Source organism: Lagopus leucura, unplaced genomic scaffold, assembly GCF_019238085.1.
Source record: "Lagopus leucura isolate 7727_CA_CO unplaced genomic scaffold, USGS_WTPT01 Super-Scaffold_100009, whole genome shotgun sequence".
Lineage (NCBI taxonomy): Eukaryota > Metazoa > Chordata > Aves > Galliformes > Phasianidae > Lagopus > Lagopus leucura.
Window position 1 is genome coordinate 22743703 of NW_024962266.1, and position 27402 is coordinate 22771104.

At 35.3% G+C, this 27402-nt stretch overlaps 1 protein-coding gene across 1 annotated transcript in view; it reads right to left on the minus strand.

Annotated features, from left to right (window-relative positions):
• AGBL4 (AGBL carboxypeptidase 4) overlaps positions 1-27402 on the minus strand; it is an 849283-nt gene that overhangs the window by 805006 nt on the left and 16875 nt on the right. Inside the window, exon 3 of the mRNA XM_042873634.1 lies at positions 377-501. Coding sequence (XP_042729568.1) covers positions 377-501 — 125 coding nt within the window. The remainder of the gene's footprint in view (positions 1-376; positions 502-27402) is intronic.

The window sequence follows — 27402 nt, forward strand, 5'->3', positions numbered from 1 at the left end:
TAGATGTTTTAAATGAAGGCTTGAGTGCTAAGACTTGAACGCATATGATGGACCTAGTTTTCATACATAGATCAGATGAACGTTTATATATTAGTATACATCAGCCATTATTAATACAAATAATATTAGGTGGCAATTCTTATGCTGTCTTTGTAATGATTACCTTTTTTAGACAGCAGAAAAAACAGTGATGTCCAGTCAGGATGCTAATTGCTTTTACTTATCAAAATTCAAAGGACAGAAACATATTTTACAACAAATTGATAGTTACAAACTCTGGACAGCATCTTTTTTTTTTTTTAGAAAGAAAATATAAGATATTCTGGGGTAAGCAATGTTTAAAGCTGTCATACTATTTAAATTAGTATGTACTTACCTGTGATTCTTTTACATTTTCAACAGTGAAGTTGAACCAAACTCGAAAGCGTGGGTTACAGGTATCTGGTCTGATGAAAAGGTCATACTCAAATTCTGTGATGTAGTCCACTCTTCCAAGGTTACCTATAAAAAGCATTTGAAAAATAATGCATTTTTATAATGGATTTTAATAAATGGATAAGAATAAGAACTACAAACAGAAAAGTTTTGAAAAAATTAACTTTGATGTTTAAAATGTATATCGCATATGTAAGGGGCTTTACAATAGAACAAAATTATTTTTAAATGACTGAATTATGGTCGCAGAGTAAAATAAAATAAAGTAGTTTATTTCCACAAAATTCAACAGCTACAAAGAGCAAAATAACTATTTGACAGAGCAAATTCTCAACTACAAAACAGTACTTTTCTATCTAGTCTCCAACAACAATGAACAAGAACTGCATTCTATGTTTGTGAAAATCTGTGTGACCATCCACAACGTGGGTTGTATTCCATGTTGCTGTAGCCACTGCTGAAGCGCACCACCCACCACCTCACTGCACTCACAGCTATGGGTTTCCACAAATATTCAGCAAGTGTCAACAAATTTCAGTGGGTCCATTTTTTCCTCACAGAGGAACTCAATGACACCCCTTGCCTGCTATGCACTCCCATGTCAGACACCATTTTGTCAGGCTGAACCTCCTCTGCCATCTGCCACACGGCAACAAAACATAAAGGAATATCAGTGAGCAGGTTCAACCCCTTCTGCCATACCACCAACATTTACTTCTGATGTCATGGGCCAACACAATAAATTACGAGGCATTACTTTCAGAGCAACCTCACACATACCAGTAAACAAAATATACCTGAATACACCAAAAAGACAACTGCAAGGGCTTTTATTATTCAAATTGACTTCTTCTTTGATTCTTTCAATTAATAAAAATGATAGTAGGATGTTTATATTCACTTTATTTTCCCACTTTGTGGAAAAAAAAATCTCTAAAATTCTTTCAGGTCCCTTGCGCGTGGATTTCTTTCCTTCCATTTGCTGCTCATGTTAGAGCACCTCTGAAAGCCTCAGACTTCCACCTGGCACCTCTGTCTGTCCCACTCTTCCCTCAGATGGCAAGGACTTTACATTTTCCATTATTCAAAAACCATCTTAATACTTCTTTACAAGGTGGGAACAGTATCACCTCCTTCCACAAAAAGAATGAGGCTACAACCCTTCATCTTTTCCCTGGTGAATTTCATGGAATAAAAACTTTAAATGTAGTCAAGCCAAATTGCCCCCACAGCATTATTCAGCAAGCAACACACAGTCTATAGAAGTGAAGTTCAGCACTAAAAAAACTTGCTAACTTCTTTTAAATTGCAAAATTGGCATTTTTCCTTTGAAGTGTTCTAGGATACCTAATACAGGGTTTAGGCTGTCTGCTTCACAGGGAACTACAAAAACACTAATTCAGAAACAAGACTTCACATTTTCCTCATCCAAAACAAATATCATCCTATCACACCTTATAATTTGAACTTCGCTCTCTTACAGTTTATGCCCGTAAAACAAACTAGCACTATAAGATGACCCAGTCTGTTTCTCTGATTTCAGATATATTTGTTGATTTAAATATATATTCCCAAGTTGGATATATGCTGTTCAAAAAGTTACTTATAACATCATTGAAAATAAACAACTTCCTCCTCAGCAAGTCTCACCTCAGTCAATATAGCTGATCATCAGTAGCAAGCTACTAAACATGAGTAGAAGTAGGAAAATTTGGATCATCAGCTGCTTTGGGGTGAAGCAGTAAATAACATTCAAATCTGTTCACCAATACATTTGCAGAATTTCTTCATTAAATTGTTACTGGCTTTACCAGATGAACAGCGAGCACTTTCAACTTTTCCTATTTTTAATGTTATCGTCTACTTTCCTGCCCACAGCCTCCTTTTCAGAGGAAGATTCTTCTCACCGATTCCCACTTCAGAAAACCTCTTCATGCTAACAATCTGTTCCTAACCACTTGCCTGAAACATTCGGAATTAGAAATTTTGGGGAGGGGGGGAGAGGGGAGAAAAAGCTACGCTGTGCAACAAGAATCTCTTTTGCAAACACAGATAACATCACCTGCTGTGCAGGGACTGTGGTGAGGAGATGCTGGGCCTGCTCCCATGGCCCCTCCTCAGCATACGGCCAGGCCTCTCAGCAATGCTGGGGGTGAAGGAGTGCTCAAGGGGCAAAACATGGCACATACTCTGAGGGAACAGATAAGGAGCAGCCCTGCAAGCACCACAGCCAGGGGAGGAGGCAGCGATTGGTGCTCCAGGTGCCGAGGGCCAGACAACCTGCAGCCCGTGCAGGGAACACACTGGAGCAGGGGGCTGTTTCCTGAAGGCCCTGCTGCCTGGACAGGACGCACTCCAGATCAGGGAAATGTGCCAGGATAACAACAGAGCACAGAGGGGCTGCTGGAAACTGAGAACTTGTCCTTCTCTGGGCCCCTGTGCCACTCACTGTGGGGGCAGGAATGAAGGATCCTGGGAAAGAGGGAGGGCTGGGGAAAGGTGGCACTTAATTTGTCTCTCGCTGACTATCCAACCCTATTTTAATTCGCAATAAATTTAAAAGTTTTCTCCTCATCGACTCTGTTTTGCCTTTGATGGTAATTGCTAGCTGACCTCCCTGTCCTCATCTCAAGCCATGAGATTTTTTCCATCTTATTTTCTTCCCCTCCTGTTGAGGAAGGGCAGTGAGAGTACAGCTGGGTGGTCCGAGCTGTGCAGCAGCATAGGTTGGATTCCAGTTACCTCACATAGGGTCACAGGGAAACAAGAATAGGAACAGGCCACTCTTCAGGTCACGGGTCACAAGCCCTCTCTGGACATAGCTTAATGCATAGGCACCCAGAGTCATGGCAACTCAAGTGGTCTGTGCAGTGCTGATAGATCCTCTAACATGAAGGCAGAAGGCTGCATGAATACAGGCTTCATTCACAGAAAATGTCCTGCTTGTAAACTACAAGGTGTAAAAGCCTCCAGTGATCACAATAACCCCCCACACAGTGCAAGTTACCTGCAGCACAAAACAGCAGACAAAATCTGATGGAAAGATTTCCAAATAAAATTTAAGTCTGAATGTTTTTACTTAAGTTCAAAGACCATCAAGAATTTCAACTGCAAGCCATGGAAAACTAAAAGATTGAGTGAATAAATAAAAAACAGAGCAAAAGGAGATCTTGATTTCTGACCTATCACACATCTCAGCTTCTGTTTTAATATCAAACTGATCTAAACTGTTCCAGGGACAGGTTGCTCAATCAGAGCTAGCTTTTTGAATAAGCCCAGGGAATTCCTGAACTAGAACTGGTCAGTGAAAACTCTGATGGTGAAAAGCTGGTCCCAGTCTGCGCTGGGAGAGCTACATACTCAACTCAAACCCAGCAGCAGCTGCAACACTGTGTGAAGGATTTCCCACAGACTCCCAACAACGCTTTATTGCCTTTTGCCTTTGGAACTGCTCCTTACTAGGTTCCTGCACAATACATCTCAGCTGCTGCAGTCACCTGCAGCCATGTGCAGTTCAGTATCATTTGTACTTTCCATTAGCACAGTATTTCTTCTCTGTCTTCCAGATGCTAAATAGGCTGGACCTAACACTAATGCCTCTGGTAACCAATTCAACAAGTTCCTCATGCTCAATAGGCTATTGTTCGTGGTACCACAGCCTTTGCTCACAATCTGTCAGCCTAATTTCAACTCACATAGCAGTGTCACTAAACAAGACAGCAGTTTTGGTACAAAGAAGCCTAGAACTGCAAGAACAAAACACTTCCTGACTTTCATATATGCTTCATAGAAAATGAACAACATCAATTCTTTTGAATCAAAGAAGAAGCCTCCCAACATTAATCAGAATCAAAGTTAACGATATCACAGTGATGCTGGGAAATATATTCTAATGTGTGAGAATTATATTTCAATACTACACATAACACAGTGAAATGCATTAGAAACTAGGAGATTTTAAGAGATCATCACTGTATAGTTTGTGATTAGCATATTTTGTGAATAACTTTGTAAAACATAAGATTTTAATTTTACATTTATCTTAAATATCATTAATAATGAAATAATGTGGTCAGCAGAGGAAAAACAACAAATTAAGCAGTAAGATTAGAATTCTGACAATTTCAGTTATTTCTTGTTTTATTTCTCTTTTTACAGCTTGGGTGCACTTGCAGTTGTGAAATCACTGACTATATCTTAAAAGTAAAAATAAACAATTTGCTGGAGTAGTCAGCACTTTACAAACCATTATGGAGTTGGTTACTTTGAGAATAGTTGTGGGTTTTTCTCCCCTATTATTTTACTTTACAGAAATACCGGCACAGATTTTGTTTTAAACTCGAAGGAAGATGTGAACAAATTAGGTTCCCAAATGCCTATAAACTGACTTTCACTTAGCCCTGAGGTCTCCCTGAGGTTTGTTTTTAAGACATGCTCAATTTTCAGTCACAGCTCTGTTCAATACTCTTTACATGCTGAGAAAAGAAGAGACATCCTTTTCTTTAATCATTCAAGCTGAAATTTTTAATTATATTTGCTTTACAGAGTAATGTTTAGTGCAATGCTCTCAAAGTGCAAGTAGTAAAAAGGGTCAATGACACGTTTCAAGTTTCTATAAAAGTCAGGGAAAAAAAACATGGTACTATTTATTAATCATGCAACACACACTTAGTCCTCATAAAATATTAACATATATTGCTTCCTACATCAATAGTAAGTATACTTTACACAAAGAAAGAAAACCTGTTTAAGAAAACACTAGCTAAACTTATTATGCATTGTAACAATTATCATAAAAATGCTAGAAAAATATAGATATGTTAAGCAATCCTAAAATCTTCTTAAACCACACATTGTGCTTTCCTACAGAGAATTTTAAGATGAAAAATAGACCTTGAGGGTTTTAGACAAGCCTGAGGCAATATAAAGAAAAAGGTCAAACACTCCGCTAAAAAGGACCGTTATCTTCAGAACAACAACTTATCAGCCAGCTTGCAGCCCTGCTTATTTACAGTTATTGGTCCCAGAGGAAGTGCACTTCAGCGCAGGGCGCGATTACTTTGTAATGAGTTTGCCAGAAATGGTAAAGGAAACTAATTTGTAACAATGTGCTGTTCCCTGCACATGAACTTTCTCAGACACTTTTTTGTCCAGCAATGAATAACTAACTTCAGCCTCCCTAATAAGCAGTGAAAACAGAAGTGCACTAAAAACGACTAAGTTGCAAAGCGTGAATGTGCTGAAATATCAGTGATTATCCCTCTCAGCTGTCCATTACAGTACTCATGATGACCACCAATTCCCCTGCGGTGGATATATAGAATGCAGGTTTCAGGGGGTGGATTTGCACATGAAAATTAACACCATTTGGAAGAAAATAGCCTGCACCTGTCACAGATTAGCAACAAAAGGTCAAATGCCTCCTTTTACACCTAGAGCACTTGCATATTGTGTGCCTTGCTTACAGGAGCCTAATTCTAGTTTCTTAATTCCAAATAGCGAGTGCTATGGTGAACTGTGGAGGGGTGGGGGAAAATTAACCTTGGCTAAAAGCTATCAATAAATCTATTGATCAAGTTACATATGAATGGAAGGAGCCGAGGCAATCTCTGCCTCTAAAAGAGGTAGTTTTTCAAAAAGAGAATTACATAAAGTGCTCTTCTGTTTTTGTCAATATGCTGCCAGGTTTTGAAATACTATTTTTCATCCACACAATAAAAATCTTGACAAGTAAGAAATAGAAAAATCACTAATACACTTGCAGCTGCATTTCAATCTATACAAATTCTTTAAACAAAAACAACCAAGAAACATACTGGAATATACATCATTTTCACCAGCTGAACCTGAGATCAAGTCCAAAGATCACGATACGGTATTAATCTGTATTTTCATGCAATTCCATATCTTACAAAATAAGGTGAGATCTAGAAAGTGGAATACTCCCAGTAGTAGTCATACTTGAAGATCACAAAACACACCGAGATGAAAATGCAAAGAAGTTTTACTGATGTGTCCTAAATGAAAGCAGAATCACTGGGACCAAGATCCATAAAAACCTTCTTGTGCTTTTTTCAGAAGAAGGTAATCTTTCTCACATCTAAGAATACCACTTGTTAATTCCCACTAGCTTTATGCTCTTTATCTGTGGAAAGATTTTTTAGAAAGTAGTTTAGCACTACTAGGACCAAGCAACTTGTAAATACAATTTTATTTTTAAATAGGAAAAACTATGATGAAGTAACAACTATATCTGAAAACCTGATCATTTTAGCATCATCTGGACTCCTGCCCAAAGCATATGTCAAATCAACATTCATGAATCTGCAAAGAACATGATTTGAATAAAAACAAATACCATAAGACACATATGCATAATTAAAAAGTGTAGAATTAAATATATTTAAATTATTGAAATTGTATTTACAAACTGCAGAGTAATATTTACGCTTCTGCACTTAAATCAATATTTTGAAAATAATCACAATGCTTTTCAAAATTAAGCACTTTGAGAACCTGACGTTTCCTGTAAAACACTGCTGATGATCTTAACATTCTATCAAAATCCACATAGCCTTAGAAAAATATTCGGTGTTAACAAACAGGCAAAGTGTTTCAAAAGCATGGCTGCATGCTTCAGACTTCTATTGATAGTCTCTTCTCTATCCCACCCGACATCAATTAAACTAGTTAAAATTGCCATGCCTTCATTAAATTTTAAAATTTCTATCAATAACAACATCCAAAGGGCAGCAAATGAGTAGATTTTGAGAGCCTAATTGTGGAAAAGGACTTTATAGGAATGAACATCAATTGGTAAAAGGCCAGCTCCCATCACTGGAAAGGGAGATGTACATATTAATGCACAACTCTGAGAAACCAAACCATTCTGACTGAAATTAGGCAATGTGATAAAATCTAATTGTGACTGACAGCATATCAAAATTCTAGCTTTTACACCTTTCTTATCTATGAATAATAAAGCATAAAATACATCTTGTTGGTCTTTTAAGTATTTGTTTATTTATTCCACTATGAAATGATTCAGCAATAGCATGGAGAGTGTTGAATCCAAAACTTAAAAATGCTCTTATTTTTTCCAATTCAACTTTTCTTGGTGAAACGTTGATTTTAATGGTGTTCCTCTGGATTTGTAACTATGAAAGCATGATCTAATTCTCCATACTTTGTCAGGATCCTACTTCAAGTTATACCTTTTCCAATATTTTTTTCTCACAAGTGATACAAGTAAGGTGCTCTAGGCCCATTCTCTAAGAGCAGTCTGTCCTATTAAGGATCACAGCGACTGCTTGAGTGATCCCATGAAGCATAATGAATAAACATAAAAATCCTTTGTATTAATATTTCTGAAATTTAACTTGATGAACAGTGTGGTTTAGACTAAACCACACCTACGATCTTATCGAAACTTTGTAGTTAGAATCAAAGGCAGAATTTATCACTCACAGCTTCTAATTCGTATCATTAGGTTAAAATAAAGTGAGATCAGCCTCTGAATCAAGCAAAAAAAGAAAAAAAAAAAGGAAAATGCCACTTGTAAGGAGGCCAAAGGATTTTCTTTAGTGTAGAAAATTAGTGAAAGCAAGAGCCTTTGCAAGAAAAGGACTTGTCATTAATATTTTTGGGGTAGTACTGTGAAGGTTCTCCTCCAGTGGAGACACTATTAAAGATTTCACAAAATAAATTATTTAAATCCTCTCAAGCATTTGTCCCAAAGTCTTCTTACTCACATTACCCAATACATTCCTTTAAAGGTAATTTAGAAGAATAAACACCATTTGGAAAGAAAACAAGCAGGAGAGTTTCACATGAAACAAGGTGGAACTTGTTTCACACTGTCCACAACAGTGAGGTGGTGCATGACGCACTTTAGCAGTGGTGACAGTAGTTAACATCCCCACTGACGTTTTACTGTTAGAAGCATGGCATGCAGGTTCTTGTTCATCGCTAGTGAAAACAGCTAACAGAGGTGAATGTTGAAAATACTGCCTTAGCTTAGAATTTGCTCTATCAAACAGTGTTATTGTACAATTTTTATTTGTTGTACTTTCCATGGTACTTCTGGAGCAACCTTTGTCCTATTTCTACCATGATTTTCAAGTAAGCATAAACTAAGAGAACTGGATTATTTCTTCTTTGGACATTCATTAACAAAACCTGTTTTGATATTGATGTCAGTTTAGAGAACAATGACAAAAAGCAACAAACAATTCTAAATATTTAAGTCATTATTATTGGACTCGATGACCTCAAGAAGTCCCTTCCAACCCCTCCAATTCTGTGATTATTGCTCAAAATAACCACCATGAGCAAAATAGTAATGGACATCCCCATATACTACAAGCATTATTGTGTAAACAGCTGGTTTACCAGTATATATAATGAAATTATGATAAAATCTTGCTTCAGGAATTTTGTAGTTTAGATCAAATCAGATTGATATTTAATCCCTCGCAGCCAAAGAACCTCATTTCAAAACTGTCATTATCAATAAATAGTGATGCTTTCAGTTAAAGGAGTTAAAAATCTCGAGCTGTAAATAATAAAATATCAATGTTCATTTTGTATAGAAATTGAAAAAGAATGAAAAAAACAGTATTTTTAATCTGACATTTGTGAGATTTTTAAGAACTGCAAAAAAAATCAGTAGAGCCCAAGACTGCAGTATAAATACTCCTAACGAAGTAGAAATGACTTAAATATAAAAATTGGCAGCAATAAAGTAGAAGGGCACAAGAGTAGGTGGGAGTGCCACGAATGCATAAAAAGTGGTGGCCCATGTCCTAAGGTGGCCATTGTACACCCGCTACACCAAAACCACCAAATGCCCAGAAAAAACAGTATACTACTGATTTCTCTGCTCCTTGTTTATCAACTCCCCAGAGACCTCCAATGACAGATGGGCAGTTATTTACCCATTGCAGCAAATCTTTGTTAAAAGAAAATGAGAATACAATTGTGTATCAGTATCATGAAATTCAGCTTTTTTAAATACATACATATGTTATCAGAAATAGTAGCTCACTATTTTGTATGTACCTCATCTTTCAAAGAAGAGCTTTATAAGTAAAAGCATTTGGGGAAATTGCTGTTTGTAAGTCATTTAGCATATAATGGGTGCTATCCTAAATAAATAATTAATAAGCTAATAAATAAATTATAAGATCTGCAGCCTTTACCGTAGAAGAAAACACCAAGGCAGATCAGAGAATATGAACTATTGTACCACAACAGGATGTGCCATTATTGGTACGTATTAGGGAGAAACACATCTACTTCTTTTGCCCAGGCATGATGCTCAATATGCATCATTAAAGGCTTTTGCTGTCTCTTACACGAGAAGACATTTTTTATTCATCTGCTGCCTAGACATCACAAATGGGCAAGCAGCACATTGCAAATAGTTAAAACATGAAAGTTACACATCTTCATTCTGAAGTACATTACAGTATCCCTATTTATTTAATGCTTACTTCTCAATATAGCCATCATTTTGCAAAGACTGTGTGCGGTCTAAGACAAAAGACAAAGCAGTTCTTTCATCCTACAAGCAAGGATATTTTTGTTCATTTATTACAGCATTATTATTACAGCATTGCTGTAATTCTGCTATTGGTCTAGTTTAGCACCTGACTTACAGATCTATTTTTCCAGGTGAATCCTTCCACAACATAATTACTAACTGCCACTTGAGGAAAATTATTTGATAGAAATCTCAATCAGTCTCAAGACCTGTAGTTAAATTATTTCCTCAAAGACAGCTCCATAGTCACTATAGCTGTAAATAAGTTTGATTTTTTGCTATTATTATTTAAGGTAATAATGAAGAGTAAAAATTGAAAGACTGCAATCATCATTTTGCATAGGAATCTTGCATTTGAGATGGATCACAAGTGGGATTATTTTTAATTAAGAAATTGAAAATGTTATAGCTAACATTTTCCTTCTGTAACTTAAAAAAAGTTTCAGTGAACACTGGCCTGAGATAAATTTTCATTACAAATGCCTGTCCTATATAAAACTTCTACTAGGGCTGAATTTGATCTCTATGCTACTGTGAATCTAGTAGAAAAAAAAATAAACTCATTTTGAGGGCTAGAAACATTATTCTCATGCACTACACTAACCCCATTATTTAATTACCTTGAGCTAAAATCACTATTATAATTTTCCTGCAATCTAGGCACATTTTTAGCTATTTCATCAGATTAGATATGCACAGCTTCATCATCTACCTGCTGATCTGTTGTACTTCTTAGTATGATGTGTTTTTACACCAAGGTGATTTCTGTGTTCCCATTTATTGTACTGTATTTTGATTTATTTATTTCCTTCAGAAACAGAACTTGTTCATGTACAATCTTCAGATTCCTTTGCCTTGCTATATCAGCAGTCCTCCAGTCACCAGCTTGCTTTGGAAGCCCTCCTTGAACTCCAGTCTTACCAGCAATTATAAAATGCCCATACCATTTACAACTCAGCTTTATTCCAGTGCATAATATACAATTTACGTACAAGAAGCTACACGATGTTGATTTGTATGATAGTGATCAAAATTATAGCAGCTTTCTTAACTGTACCAACATGGATGTACAAAGAAAACAACCCCTTGCACTTTCTTTAAGATCTAGTTAAAAATTTAACTAAACAATCTAGTTGTTGTAATTTTTTCAATCATAAGCGATTATTTAAATATTGACATTTAAATGGCAGCAACATGTTTTTGTCTTCTGCTATAGTTAGAGTATTTCACTATATTTGAATGTCTGTCTTAATTTGGGGTTCTTTCTTCCCATTTTGCAAATCCAAAAGCATTTTCTTATTATTTCAAAGTATTTCTATGTTTGTAGTAAATTAAACATTAATCTTTCTCTGCAAATGTCAAGTGATATTTAAATGTTTTCTGGCAGATAAATGATTATTAATATTAATGCAATAAAATCACAGCTCTTTGTCCTTTCTTTGATATTTAAGAAAAAATTAAGAATGTCAAAACAGCTCTGCAAGAAGAGAATTCATTGGTCTACAATCCACTCTTCATTAGCCTGAGAGGTAAAAAATTACTGATCTTGTGAGACAATGTGTTTATAGAATCAGAAAGGGTTGAAAATGAATTACTCTATCAGTGGTAGAGTGTGTATCACTTCAATGTGAAAATGCCTTGTTAAAGTTCATTTTAATTTAAAGCCCCCTTTTTGTCATTCAAAAAGCTTTAGCACAATGAAAGAGTCTTTGTCACTTTCATAATTAGCCCTTCTTGCACTAAATGAGAATAAAATCTGATCAGAAGTCCGTGCAGGCAAGGTCATAAATCAAACAGAAAAGCTCCATGGACAGTTCTGTAAGATGTCCAAAGGCACAACACAGCTTAGAATTAAAGCACTGTAGTCAAGATCTACTCCCAGAAATGCAGTATAAAAAAAGCCCCAATAATATCTGTTTGACAGGCTGAATTTATCTCCATATTCTGTAGCCCTCTAAACACATTTTGCTGTTTAGATGCAAAAGCAATTTCAGCACCAAGGACAATTCAGGAAAGCAAACAGCTGTTGAAGCACCACTATTACCGTTAGCCGACCAAAGTTAAATTAATTTAACTGAATGCTCTCACTTGAAACTGTGGCAGTAAAAAAAAAAAAATAATGCCTTATATGATAATTGTCATAAAGTAGGAACAAAACTGTATTAACAGATAAAATTAAAGTTGGTTTCCTAAGGAGTTTTATATACATAAGTGATCATGCAACTTAGTTCAAATGTAAACTTGATTTTATTCAGCTTCCTTTCATTTTCAGATGTAAGTAAAAAGATTGAGAAATGTAATAAAGTTCTCAGCCTTGAACAGTTATGGTAAGAATGACAGCACATTACATGGGGATCATCATAATACCAACAGAATCCAAACCATCAACATAATATTTTACTCCCCAGGTTTACACAAGTGAAGATTTCATCAGAAAGTAATGCTGAAAGCATATAGAGAGTAAGGGGCAAAGAAAAGGAAAGGCAGACAACTGAGGAAAAAACTGTTAGAAAGAGGAAATTGGTAGGAAAGATGTTCTTTTTATGATTGGATGTATTATGTTAAATTAAATTCTAATTTTAAATGTTAATCAGCTGAGATTTGTAAAACAGCTACATGTACAGAAACAGGAATTTTTATGAATGTATGCTGCATAGATATAAACGTGTAAGTTAACATCTGGGTGTATCTGTGATTTAGAATACATTATTACATACATTAAAAATGTGCTACTATCCTTCATAAGCATTTGTTTTGTAACATTATTCTCTCTTCCAAAGGAAGCTGCTGAAGTTTGAAGTTGTGTATGTAGCCAAGTAAATACCAAGCTATTTTTAAAGTAATAGCTTTGCCGTACAGCACAGCAAGTTACATGTATATGAAACATTCCTAAAATTTCAGGTTACTTTTCTCATACAATGAGCAAAAGTAATTGGATTCACATGGTTAGAAAATATTAAGACTAGTTTGCTAAGCAATAGATTTAAGAAGCAAGAGTATGACAGAAAGAAGAAGGTATTTACTGTATCCTCATACAGCCTCCCACTTCAGGACACCAGCAGTAAACATCATGTGTCAGTTACACAGCAGTTTCACTAGTCTGTGTTCCTCCTGCTTCAACTTTATTAAACCAACAATGTAAAAGACACCTTCAATCTTTCTCCCAGGTTCTGTACAATATCTAGTGGAGCTCAAACATTATGGATATATGCAGATACAATGCTAGTGCTACAATTAAATAAATAACTCACAATACTAGGTAGCTCCTTCTCAGCGTGCCCTTTGTATTCTGCTTTCACATGTCCTCACAAAAGGCAGAAAGGATACTACAGGAGCTACTACAGGATACTACTTTCATAACCCAGGATTTCAGTTCTCCTCTTTTCAAAGAGGTAAAGCCAGCCCAATAGTCTCCCACCTTTTTTTTTGTTTGTTTGTTTTTACTGTTACTTATCATATTTATCTTCAATACACAAAAATAAAAATGAGAAATTGTGTCTTTAAAAGGTCTATGAAATGTGACTACTATTTTAATTCTTATTTTACCTTGTAACGTTATAATATAATGGAAAGCATAGCAATAATAGCAGGGTAGCAGAGTCCTAGACTGCAGCAAGTAAGGATAAGTCCAAATGCAGCAGCCTGAATGCAAAAAAGAAAGGGAAAAAAAAGCTGTTTAGTCTTGGAAGGCTTCAGATAGGCAGGAATCTCCAACAAGATACCATCACTTCCACTGCCAACCCTTGAATGAGGTCTGGGAAGAGATGAATCAGGGCTCCACCCCCTTCTGGTCACTCAGATGCACTGCATGTTCTTGAGCTCCTCTGGGTTGGCCCCACCTGCCCACCAGGTGTTCAATCACTGTTTCAAGTTGTGACTTAGCATTTCTGCTACAACCATAATTACAAATACAACCACAAAATACAACAACAAAATACAACCACACTACAGTTAACAAAATGTGTGATCTCTCCCAACTAAGTCTCCACAATCCTATTGCCTTTCAGCCAAAAAAAGAGAAATGCTACAACAAAAACATTATGACAAAACAGTACTTCATGCCACAGCTATTCTAGTAGGCAACGAAGAGCAGTCAGAGGGCCCAGATTGGTCTTGAAGAGTCTAAAACACAGAGACAGGAAAATTCATTTCCCTCTCTACATGTAATAAGAGCAAGTCTTCTCCTTCCTAAGCTAAAAGGAAACACAGTTACTGGAAGGGGAAGTACCACCTTACAATTCATAAACATGTTGTCAGCTTCTCTTTCTGAGCATTTCCATCATGTTGCAGGTCTGATTTCTATCAATCACTTAAGAAAGACAGGTAGCACCTGGTTTTACAGATACCAGTTGGTTCCTAATGAGGAAGAGCAATCTTTATTTTTCTGCAAGTCTTTAGCTGAGATGCTTTATCTGCGTAATTTTTATTCCATATTAAGAAAGAGGTAAGATGAGCAGTCAGATTATTCTCTTATTATTTATGTCTATATATAGGCTGGAGTACACAGTATAGTCAGAGGCATATTTGAGTCAATAAGCTATTTGCAAAAGCCTTGGAAGGAGAGCTAAGCATGAGGATTGGGCTATCTATGGGCACAGTCTGCCGGGATGATCCAGTATTAATAGATAAAGTCAATCCCATCAGATACTGGCTTCTCTGTTCTTATAGTAATTCTTTACTATCCAGAGTTCTCAGCCCATCAGCATGTCCAGTTAAGCTTCATTTAGGATTTCAATATGTGGATTATTTTTAAAAATTCTTAATTTTATTGCATCCTCAAGTTTGTTATTTCTGTCTGGTAGAACCATAGTAATACAAAATGAGAAAATAAGGACATATGTTAAAAACAGACTAAGTTTTCTTAAAAGATGGTTGGGAAAAATGGAAAATAAAGTCAATATTGTGAAGCAAGAAAAATGCTTGAAAAAAGAAAAAAAATTATTGTTGAGCTGTATTATCGTTTCTTGTGTGCATGACATGACCTTGATCAGTTACAGCTCAAATATTTATTTTGAGTCTTCAAAAGCAGTGACATACACAAAGCGCTATTTCTATTCAAAACCAGTCTTATTGGATTTCTAAAGAGAGGTGCTAATTCACCTATTTATGTAATAATCCAAAGGTGTATTCAAATCTTCTCAATAAAAAAAAACAAACACCATTTTTGTTATATGCTGTATTATACTAATGGTACATACACCCTGCCAGAGAATCCATAGCAAGGTCATTTTATACTGAAATTTAAACTTAAAATAATTCTTTGTATGTAAGAAGCTACTGGTGTATAAGTCCTTTGGTATATAAAGCACATAAACCAGAAGACAAAAGGGTTAATTAAAATTAGTTTTTAAATATATCCAAGGTTAATTGCAATTTTGAGTTTGAATCTACATGCACGCACTTGTCATAGCATGTTCATTGTGATGCACAAAAAAATCTCTCTATATTAAATGCCTTAGAAGCATTTATTTCATTCCTGTACAAGGAGTTGCACAAGAAAACAATTCTCTTTTGAACTAATTAATTATTCCTGATTTTCAATTTTAATAATATTCAATCTGCATAACTTTTATAAGGTATGCTTCTTTATATAGAAATAAAAATGTTTATTTACTGTATTAATGAAATAGGAGCATGTTTCTTTAAATGTTACTATTAATAATGAAAAATGTGCAATAAGAGACTTTAAGCATAAGCACCCTAAAAGATACATAGATGTCATAATGATTGTTGCACTATAGACATACCAAGCAGACACTTTTAATAGAACCTGATTGTAATCACTCAAAATGTTCTTACTTTTATGTCATCTAATCAGTTATCTTACTTCTAGCATTCACTCATACTGACCTCTGGCCCTCTGACTAGCAGAACATTTTCCCAACTGCCACATGACCATTCATTAATAGAAAGTTTCACAAACTTCTGAGTCATCCAAAGACAACAGAAATCACTGTAGTTTTACTGAAATTTTTCCAAAGGTCTCTGCTTGTAACCAGGCCCTAAAGATTCACCATAAGTATCTGTCAGCATAAATCCTCCATGCTGGAGAAAAGTTTTAAATGCGCAGTCAATGTTTGTTATGGGAAAAGTTTCCCGTCCAAAAGAACGTACAGACAGGTTAAGCATATCCTGGTCCATTTAAAAAAATAATATAAAAGAGAGAGATTTTGGAAGGATACATTTAAGGAAATCTTCCAAGGAGAAATTGTGGGAATATTTGGAGAGAAAAACAAGCGAATGGGAAATCATGACTGGAATAATGGACTGAAGCATTTCCTGATGAAAATTTAGTGCAAATACAAGGGAAGGAAACAAAAATATTGCTAAAGCCAAAAGGATAAAGAGCACACAGACGGGAGTAGTGAAAAAAAAAAATAGTAGATGCTAACGGAAACATAACACAGTCCTGGAGATGCAGATAACAAGTATTAATTTGATATAGCATTGGATATATGCACTCATGAAATGAAGCCCAAAATTCTCTCAGTACAAAACAGAAGATACTTCAGCAACAGCATTTAGAAAAATGCAGAGAGGAAACAAACCCAACACAGGAAAAGATTATGAAAACCAAGCAAGAAAATGGCAATTATTTGGAGTAAGTGAAAATGGATCCATTCTAAAGTTACTGATACAGGAGAACTGGAGGAAATGCAGAGCAATAGCCAAAAGCTGAATTTACAACCTACTATCATCTTTCAGCTTCCAGATAAGAGCATAGATTACTTACTACATTGGCGTAATACTCTTTGTCTTAGCTTTACTATTTAGTAGGGAATGTGCCTATGACACATTTCAGAGGAATAAATGCATCATCATGTCACATTGTCCAACATAGGCACAAACTGGCCAGTTCAGAGATTCTGACAGCAATGTAACAGCACAATACTAAGAGTAAAATAACCATCTCAGTATTTGTCTAAAGACATGTGGAGATATGCTACCATTGCTATGCAACCTAATATGTGTGTGTCTACAAAAGGGGCAGTCAATTCAGTGCAGGTATATATATGTTTTTATATGATCACTGCAGCGTTGAAGTCATTTCATCATATAACTTAACAGTAACATGAAAGATGTATGAAAGGCATCACATAAACAAACCTTAATACAAACAAAAAAGTGCAAATAAGAATAAAGATAAAGGAGAGACGTAAGTCTCCAAAAAATCCAAACTTATTGAATCTCACTGTGAACATAATTGCTTAAGTCAAAGACCAAAATGCTAAAACAAAAATCTAAATGTATTACTCTTTTGCTCTATGTTGTGTGGGGTTTTTTTTTTTCAATATTGCATTCATGAAAAAGATTAAAAGTTATTCATATCAGAAATTTGACATTCATTTACCAACTTGGAAAAGGTTACCGGAAATAAATTATTCATTACAGTACAGTAGCAAGAATAAACAATTTTCAAAAAGCAGAATAAATCATACTTCCTATGAACACAAAGTTATAGATTCAGTTGAGAGAAACAGAGATGTGATTCTACCACTAATTGTTGGAATATAATAATAAATCCTTAATGCATTAGGGTAACTTACCTTCCCATTATGGTATTGTAGTTGTTCTTGGAATGTAGCAAAAAGTAGCTGTCTAAAGAGCGCATGTGATAACATATGGTTTCTTCCCAGTTTGTTTTCAGAAATACAAACACTATATCAAAATTAGTATGCTAAAGGCCAAACCTAGAAGGCAATTAGGTTACTAAATAGAATCAATAAATGCAAACCAGCCTTTAATTTACCCAAATGTTTTTAAAGTACTGCTAAGCTGAGCAAAATATTTTCTGTTAAAAATCAAACAGTATCACTCAGAGAATAAAAATTTGACATTTGATGTAGAAACACCACTTCTGAATTATGTTTTTCAACAGTTATTCTTTCAGGACTATAGACCATTACATATCTCAGTCTTCTGCCTCTTCATACATTACAGTGGGCAGCTGAAGACAATAAAGCTCTTAATTTGGATTGTTAACTTTGGAACAGTAGGCAGTTGAGAATTTTTAAACAGTGTAGAGGGAGAAGGAAATGAATGCAATCTACCTGAGGTGTATTCTAACTTCAAAACAGGTAACTATCTTCTAGATTATTTTAAGTGACCTCTGGAAATGACCAAGACCATTCCTTTCCTTAGTTCAATGTCAGTGAGAGCAGAGTAATGGCAGCTCCAAACTGTGTGGACAGTATCCTTTTGAGTGCAGGGCCTGATGGAAGTGTTCAAATCATACTGTATTTTCACTGCTTCAGCCCCTCTCCTTATTCTTTGTAACATCACTGCTGGATCAAATCCTAGTAGATGTAATACAAGATAAGATATGAAATTTCCTAAATTTCATTCATCATTTGGTTTATACGAAACTTATGCAAGGCACTCAACGTTTCTCAATCACTTTGCACTCATTTCACAAAGCTGCTAGGCAGTCAAGAACCAAGTCTTTTGTGCTGCTGTCTTCTTCATAACTGGAATAATAATGCAGGTTATTGAACTAACTGAACAAAATACCACTATTGAGTCTAGCAGAATATTCCAGTCTTCTCCCAGGTGAAAAATAAAGCTTTACAACTACCTCTTAGCCACAAAATATTTACTACTCTGACAGCACTTCACTTTATTCTGAGTACAGCAATTCTTTCTGATCCATCTACATACCATCATCTGCATAAAGAACATGTACAAATTTATTCTAATTCTGGATAGCTCTGATTCAAAAAGGAAGAGATAAGAATAAACAGCGCAGGGAAGGCAGAGAACTACAACGGGGAAAGGGCACGAAGTATCCCTCATAAAACAAACAATACTGATTTTTTTCCCCACTGGCACTGCTCTTCTCTGAATTTTCCCTTGATTTGAGAACTCCCAAAGTGAAATTCTGTAACAGTGGTTCGCAGCTCTTCTCAAGGCTCAAAATCAGAGGAAAAACTAAGGTAAAGATAGGGTCTGCAATGCTATCAACTACATCCACCAGAAGAGACTGACCCAAACCCAACTACGACAGAAAATTAACCTGCTCTCTATTTGAAGAATATTTCAAAGTGATCATTTCCTTAGTAACCAAAGAACAGTTCACCTGTTTCTCTGTGGAGTAACTGTAGGTTCATTCAAATCCAGGGATTTCAAAGTAGAATTCTGCAACTCCACATCCAATGCTGTTATAAATATTCTTAGATAAATCACAGACTCAGCTGGGTGTTTTTTTTCTTGGTACTTTCAACAGTTACAGGCCCCTCTGTTGTGTCACTGTATATACCTATCTCTGTACATTCATGAATGATTAACTGATGTTATATTCATGTTCATATTAACATGTGCAGTTTGAAATAAACACAGCTGCATTTATGTCAATGATTTTATATTCAAATATATCTGATTATGCTGAAATAAACACAGCTGCATTTATTCCAGTGATTGTACATTCAGATAAGGGTATTTGCTCAATGTAATGTAATGTTCCTTCATACTGGCAAGGACACTGCTATTCTTTCTTACATTTCCCTCTATCATTTTTCCAGATGGAAAAATCTGAATGGAGCCAGAAAAAGGAAACTGGGAAATTTATCTCAGAACCCCGTTTACATGAAAATTCTTCTACTTATTCTGAAAAACACCATAATCACCTCTGTACGCAATATTTTTCTTGTTGATCTTCTACAATTTATTTTCTGTCAAAGAGCAATTTTAGAACAAAAAAACACCAAAATCTGAAACTTTGATGTGAATGTATCTAAGTAGGTACTAGGAATATATAGAAGGTATTTCTGGATAACTGCTGTTCATGATAGCAAAGCATCTTCAACCATTACCTTTGTAAGAAATTATTTTGAATGGGAACATTAATGGGAAGGAAAATCTTGAAGTTACCTGATTAAATTATAGATTTGAATGATGCTAATGTTGTGATCATAGCTTTTAATCTATTTTTAGAATACAGTCAAATATAAAAGATTAACATATGAACTAAAAATGACTAAGCATTTAACCACATGTATCCACATCTGGTTAAAGTGAGATCAAAGTCTAGGCAGAAAATGCCAGGAAGGGATCCCTGGATTAGAGAGTGGGAACAACTCAATCATTTAAAGATACCTCTCCTGAATAATTCCTCAATTTACAACAAGCAGCTTATGAAACTTCTGAGTCAGAGAAGGTGTTGATACGTAGTAGCTCTCAAATTATTTTTCTTCCCTGATCTTATCAGGTGTTTTATTGGTTGAAAGCCAATGAAAGCCATGACACACAAACTAGCATCCACAATATCACAAAGGAACAAGTTCCACAACTTAATTAAACAACATGTAAGTAACCACTGCCTTTTGTTTGCCTTCCACATGTTATCTGCTACTTTCATCTGATAGTCCTTACTTCTTGTACAAAGAGACAGGGAGCCACTCTTCAATATTCAGTGCCATTTTAACTGAGAATTATAGATATATACTTTGCCAGTTGTCTCTTTTCCTGACTAAGGAGTCCTACTCAATAGATTGTTCCTCATACAGAGAATATTGAATTTCTGCTCTGAACTGCTCCAATCTAAGACACTTGTATATCCATTTCCAGCTGCTTATTCTCAACCTTCTTCAGGCCAGTCAAACAACAAATCAAACACTTCTGTGTTTGTATTTGCTGTGGGGATGCAAACATGGTAAGAGGTGGAAGGAAAGGTTAAGTCTTGAAGAACACAACATGATTGTCAAGTAAACTGACCGAAAATGAATATCACACCAACTACAGCCAATCCCCTAATTTTTACCAGTACTATTATACTCGGCAGTTCTTATCACATTGTCATTAGTTCCATAAGTCACTTATATCCATTTCTCCTAAGTTAATATAGTTGACTAATGCTGTGTTTGTTCGCTGATACCACATCAACACAAAGCACTCCTCCATTTGTAAAAACGTCTTCCATACTTGTTCTGTTTAGATATTTAAAAGGTTAATATTTAGTTCAATTTGAAATGCTGACCTAGCAAGAAAGAAATTAATTTGGCATTACAGCAGTAACATCAATTTCCCATGTAACTTTAGTAATGCATTTACTGGAAAGAGATTAATATCAATTCCATAAATCATTCACATGCTTTTTCCGGAGTTTGAGACATCTGAGTAATGTCATGTATGTTAACTGATATCACTTTGTGCATGCTACATCCATTAATCTGTGCCCAGGGTCATCATTAAAAAATAAAAAATATTAAATCAATCTTTTGTTCTTAATTTTTTCGTGACTTCTAACCTGCAGTAGCCCACAAGTATTGATACTCTGATAGAATAACACCGCTCTGAACTGGAAACAGACATTTTCAGAGGAGGGAAACATTTGTTAAATTATCCCTGCTGGAAGCAATAACCACTTAATATCTTTATGTGAAATATGGTATAAATTACTGCCAACAAGTAAGAAAATAACTAAAATAAACTGTTTCATTAATCAGATACACCTCAATGCCACAAAAGTAGGCTGAAAACAGGCATCATCCCTAATTATAATATATTAATGCTCATTTATTTTGCTCCTACACTGCATGTGAGCATTCTTATAGAAGTGAAAGCCAAAAAAAATCTACCTGATCTAGCAATTCTACCTAAACAGGGCCTACCATGAATTAGGAAGTCTGGAACAAAAATAAGTTTTTGCTCCAAAAAGCAGGTTGGACTCCTACAGGCAATGTTTATGGAAGAAAGTAACTTAACCAGTGTTGTTTGTTTGTTTTTTTACTTTATATTTCTATTACTGTCATTTTTACCCTTGTTTGTATTGCTTCATTCACCATCTAGTACATTATAGTAGTGCCAGTGAAATCAAGGTGAAAGAAAGGTATTTCTGTTCCTTTAAATGCACACACAGTCAGGATCATTTATTTTTTTTTTTTTTTTTTTTTACAAATTTGAAGCATATTGCAATAGTACATTAGATAGACAAAATGCAACTACCTGCTATGGTGCGCTTTAGTTTTATTTTGTCCATAATACTAAAAGCATCATCTCCTATATCATCTAAGTTGCCTTTTAAAAAAAAAAAACAAAAAAATTTATACAGACAAAAATACCCATTTCAGAATATTTCTTATAACTCAAATTTCACAGTACTTTTGTAATCACGAGTAAGATTAATCTCATCTAATATTACCTTTCTAAAGTTACACATCAAGTCTTAGCAACTGGAACACAAGTATCCCCAAATGGTAATTCATCCTATACTGTCTTTGGTGGTAAAGCTTGAAGGCCTATTTCACGCTTGTAAGTGGCTACAATGAGATCAGCAGAATTACAATCACTTACTGTAAGTTTAAGTGTTGCCTAAAGTGCTTTATAAGTGCATTATCCTATTTTTGAAATACAGAAAGATTTTTAAAACCTTAAAAAATTTACGAGGGTACTTCTCAGTCACATGGGATCCTTTAATACATTGTATGTCTTAATTTTTTTTTCCAGCTGATTGAAACCATTTTCATCAGCACTGAATTTTTATCAGATTTCTAATATGAAATATTTTATAAACCAGCTGCAGGAAACAACACATCTATGTTTGTCAAACATATTCGCTGTAAGGTGGTGGTATTTCTATCAACATAATAATATGAGGCTTACAGTAATTGAGGTTGAATCTAAAATTTCACAGAACTTTAATTACAACCTTTTGAACATAAGCCACAATACACAAATTACCCAATCACAACATTTTTTTCATAAAAAATAAGAATCCATCCAAAGGATGGGAGATTTAATGACTCTTGGCGGAGTTCCACTACTGGTTGAAACGAGAATAAAAGCAGACGGCTGCTTCATTTCTAATTTCAAGAAACACAGTATTTTTAACATTTTAACAGCATTATATTCAACTAACAAGACAAAAATATGTATTTTCAAAACCTTATAACAGGCCCCTGCATTTAACAGCATGAATGCTGAGATTTAAGAACCTCTGTGAGCCAGTCTTCCTCTTTAATCCTCAAATGTAATGATAAAGCAAGCAATTTGAGCTACAAGCAGCAGAAACTGTCAGGTTTGGGACATCAGGGTTTTGTTTTCTGTTCCTTCCTCTATTGCCATAACTGCCCTTGCAATTCAACACCTAACACTCTATACTCTAACCCCGTGACACCCTTCCAGGCAAGGCAGAATGCGCTGTGGTTAATACAGAAGTGTGTACAGGCCAGACTGACCAACCAACACTCCTATGGAGACTGACAATCCAGATGATACTAAACAAAATGAACAATACTTTAATCCTCCTTGCTTTGACCTTCAGTGGAGACATAGCTGGCAGTGTCAACAGTTTTCATTTGCCAGCTCTCTACATCAAAAATCAGGGGAAGGAAAAAGACACATCCGTTCTGATTCTGCCTTCAAAGCACTCTCTGACTAAGATGCAAAGACAGCTATATCCTGAAAAACAGCCTTTGCAAGTACAAAAAAAAGTGGTCTGCAAGCCTCTCTGGTACACATGTATTCTCAGCTCAGAGGAAATTTGGTCCTATCAAAGCACTATGACCAGTGCAGTGAGCAAGATGATTGCTCAATGGATGTCACCTCTTGCAGGCTTTTTGAAGGTTGTAGAAACACAGTTTGAATACATGCCAGCATGTGCCATGCTTTGTACCCTCCTAGAACAGTCTCCAGACAGCATTTCAAAGAACAAGTCATCCATGTTGTCTGATGGCACCCTCTAGAGTACTCCAAGAATCCAGCATACTTGTGGTTTCTCCGTATTTAAGAGCTGATTGTGCAAGGAAGTCTGCTTGAACACCCAAAGAACCCAATAAGCCACCAACATTCTCAGAAGAAAACATTAATTCAAATCCACAGATTTCAATCTCTCCGTATTTTGTGGTCCATTTCAGAGCTACAGAATTATTTCTAATACCTTACAATATTATACTGTGGCTTGTTTAGCCATGCCTTTGGGCTTAGAAGAAAGTTATAATGTCACTTCCAGGTCCTTCCTTCTATCTGAGTCCTGACAAAATATTTCTGTAGCCTGCAAAAGTTATGGTCAAACCCTTGAAGTTCCCATGCTGCAGGATTATTGCCTAAACCCTCCCTTTTGTAGAGAGGGAACATCAGACTTGCACTCATCACAAAAGGTTGAACTGACATCTGCACCATAAAAATACCAGATTCTTTTTAAAGACCAAGACATTTGCTTCATGTTTTCTTTGTTCACTTCACAAAACAGATTTGAAAGGTTTCATGTGAGTCACAAAATTAATAAAGAATTATCATCTTCTGCACAAGGAAGTGAAGCTGTTACATAAGTTCCCAGAAGAAAAAAGCAGTTTTTTCATCACTGGGGGATACTAGTTTATCATCTCCAAAAATGAGCAAATAAAAACAAACCACTAAAGAGACCACTGACTAAACCAATGCCATCAGAAATAAGTTCTAAGCCAATACAAGATAGTACAGGTAACTAGCTAAACTAAATTTAAAAGTCATTTAGATCCTCACAAAATAAAATGCCTGAAATACCAATTTGCCCTGAAGATGTTACAGTACCAGAGTCCCTAAAGAACATCAAAGTTTGGGCCTGACACAATTAGGAAGGACTTCTTCGTACAGCAGGGGTGAACACAGCCCTTTCCTAGAAGGATTTTATTTTGCAAAATTCTCAGTTTTTCTAGAGCAGAGGACAAGAGAAACATTTGCAGAGCACTGCACTCCAGCAGGATAATTTGATAATGTGTTAATGAATAATAGCAAAAAGAAACTATTACGACCCAAATTCATACATTTCAAATATGAGACTTATTAACTTTTTAAAGTTCTATGTAGAGATAGTTGTGTTCCTATTCCATCCCAAAGCTAACTCATATTTCTTTGGAAAATCAGCACTCAAAAAATACATAGTGACACATGAGTACAAGAAATCTAAATTTTCTTCTCTTATGCTAATAAGTGAATGTGAAAAGTTTCTATTGGACTCATATCCTTAAATATTAATAAAGACAACAAGGAAAATTCCAGTTGTTAGAACATTAGCTCGAACTATGGGAACACAAAGTCAAATTCCTTGATATTTGCAAGTGGATTATATTCTCTCTGCTTTACTCCTCCATCTGTTATTTATAAGATAAATGATTCAACCTCTATTCATCCTTTTCAATTATTTATTTTACAGTAAATATTCTTTCACTACTATTAAATTCGTCTAGAATAAGTTAAGTGCAAGCTACAGTCTAGTTAGCTAGCTCATCTGAAAAGGTTCTGGAGAGTACAAAGGATCACAAATCTAATAAAGTCAATAGTGCCATGCTATTGTGAAGAAGATTGGACTGAGTCACAGAAGTAAATAGATTGCAAGGCATATCATGCAATAAAGTCTACAAGGTATTGACATCAGCATATCTGAGTATCGCGTTCATCTAGGATCACCGCACGTCAAGAAAGGTGTGGAACAGCTGGAAGAAATCCAGAGGAAATAAAGAAAGATAGGAAATTTGGAAAATATGGCCAGTGAGGAACTATTGAAAAAATAGCAGTTATTTAACCTGAGGAGTGAAAGGTCAAGGGAAGATAACAGCTTTCCACTAAGCCAAAGAAAGGAATTATCTCCTTTTTGTACCTATCACGCTGGAAAAGAACTAATGCATTTTTGGTGAGAACATCTCTCATTGAAAGAAAAAGTTTCTTATAATGAGCAAACAGAACTATCAGAGTGGATTCCTGATTTCTTATTGAAACATTCCTCACTAGAAGTCTCAGCAAGAAGGAAAGACAAATATCTGTCAGGAATAGTACAGGTAGTATATTTTGCTTTTCAATAAAAGAGTGGACTAAAGAAATTGCATCTATTTCAGTTTGATTTTATAAAAACAAGGTCCTTCTAAACAGCTAAATAGGCATTGCTTTTCAGACTACATGAAAACACCTCTGCCTCAAATTCACACACCTCAACACTACTTAACACAGTGACAGGCACGACAAAAAAATGAAAGATAATTAATTAACATTTCTTTTACATGTGTTAATATTTTCCCTGTTTCCTACAAGTTTAGTAATCTTTCTGTTCTAAAAAGGTACATACCTCCATTTCTGCAATATAAAAGAGTCACTGAAAAATAAATCCAGAAGGGACCCTTCAGTTCTATCAACCAGATATTTCAAGGAAACCCAGAATGTAAGGATAGGAAAGCCACTTGTGGAACTGCATTTAATATAGCTTTTATTTGGAAAGGAAATCATCAAGTTACTCTCTAGGTACCAACGTCAGTCAGTTTTGCTTCATCCTGTCATAATTTTATCAGAACCATGACCACTTCCAGGGAAAAACTCCAGCCTGCAGGAGTTCAACGTTCTCAGTGTGATCCTGTAAGGAGCCAGGAGTTGGAGTCTATGATCCATGTAAGTCCCTTCCAAGTCAGAATATTCTATGATGCTATGAAATGCCGTATATTACTCCTAGGTTGATATTAGGGGATAGACTGTAGCCTTAATAAGGATTTGATCAAGTATTCAGTAAGCAGTTAATTTGTTTTGACCCATTAAGTTACTGTAAACAATTATTTGGCTGACATAATTTGTAAATTCACTTTATTGTTAAATAAACACATTATTAGTATTCTTGCTAATACATCATCATCATGCAAAAATAAACGAAGTTATTAATTTTATTCGTATTTCTATTTTGAAGGTGTCTGACTATGCAAAGCAACAGAGACTCATCATCCTACAGTGTAAACACAGTATTTCATACAGCATCTGCCTCTAGCACATGCTATAACTGTCAAATTAAGAACATTACCTTTGAACTACATCAGAGCTTTATCTTAAAAATACAGTTAATTCTACTGTTCAAGAATTGCAATTTAACCACCACAGCATTCTTCACATTACTTCACATACAATTTCATGGCTGTAATTGATCCTTCTTTTCGCTGCACAGCAGCTTCATACATTAAGCTCAATTTCTTACTTGGCTAATGAACAAACCTCATGAACTGTTTTCAGATTTAAAAATTCATAAATTGATAAAATATTTTGCATACTATTTCATAAGTTAAGAAATGTGTTAATGTTAGAACTTCCAGAGATAGAAGAAGTGATACTATTTAGTAGTAACTGTCATTTACACCTTTTACACAAAATAATCAGAGGATTTAAATAACTCAGTTTAATATTTATCCAGGAACTGGCAGCTACTATTCTACCCTGAGGCATCTAACTCTTCATAAAAACCTCATTTTACATGACACTCTAGCAGTTTTGGCATTACTAACATCTCTCACATAAACCATGCTGGAAACCATAGTTTATCTTGCCAAATGCCTTTTGTACATATGGTGTTTAACAGCACTCTGCAGGTCTGTAAGCCAGTAACAATAGATGTAAGCTAAAAATCTAGACAAGCATACATGCAACATGAAGATTTAAGCTGAGCTGCATGTTCATACATATATTATCTACATACCTTCACA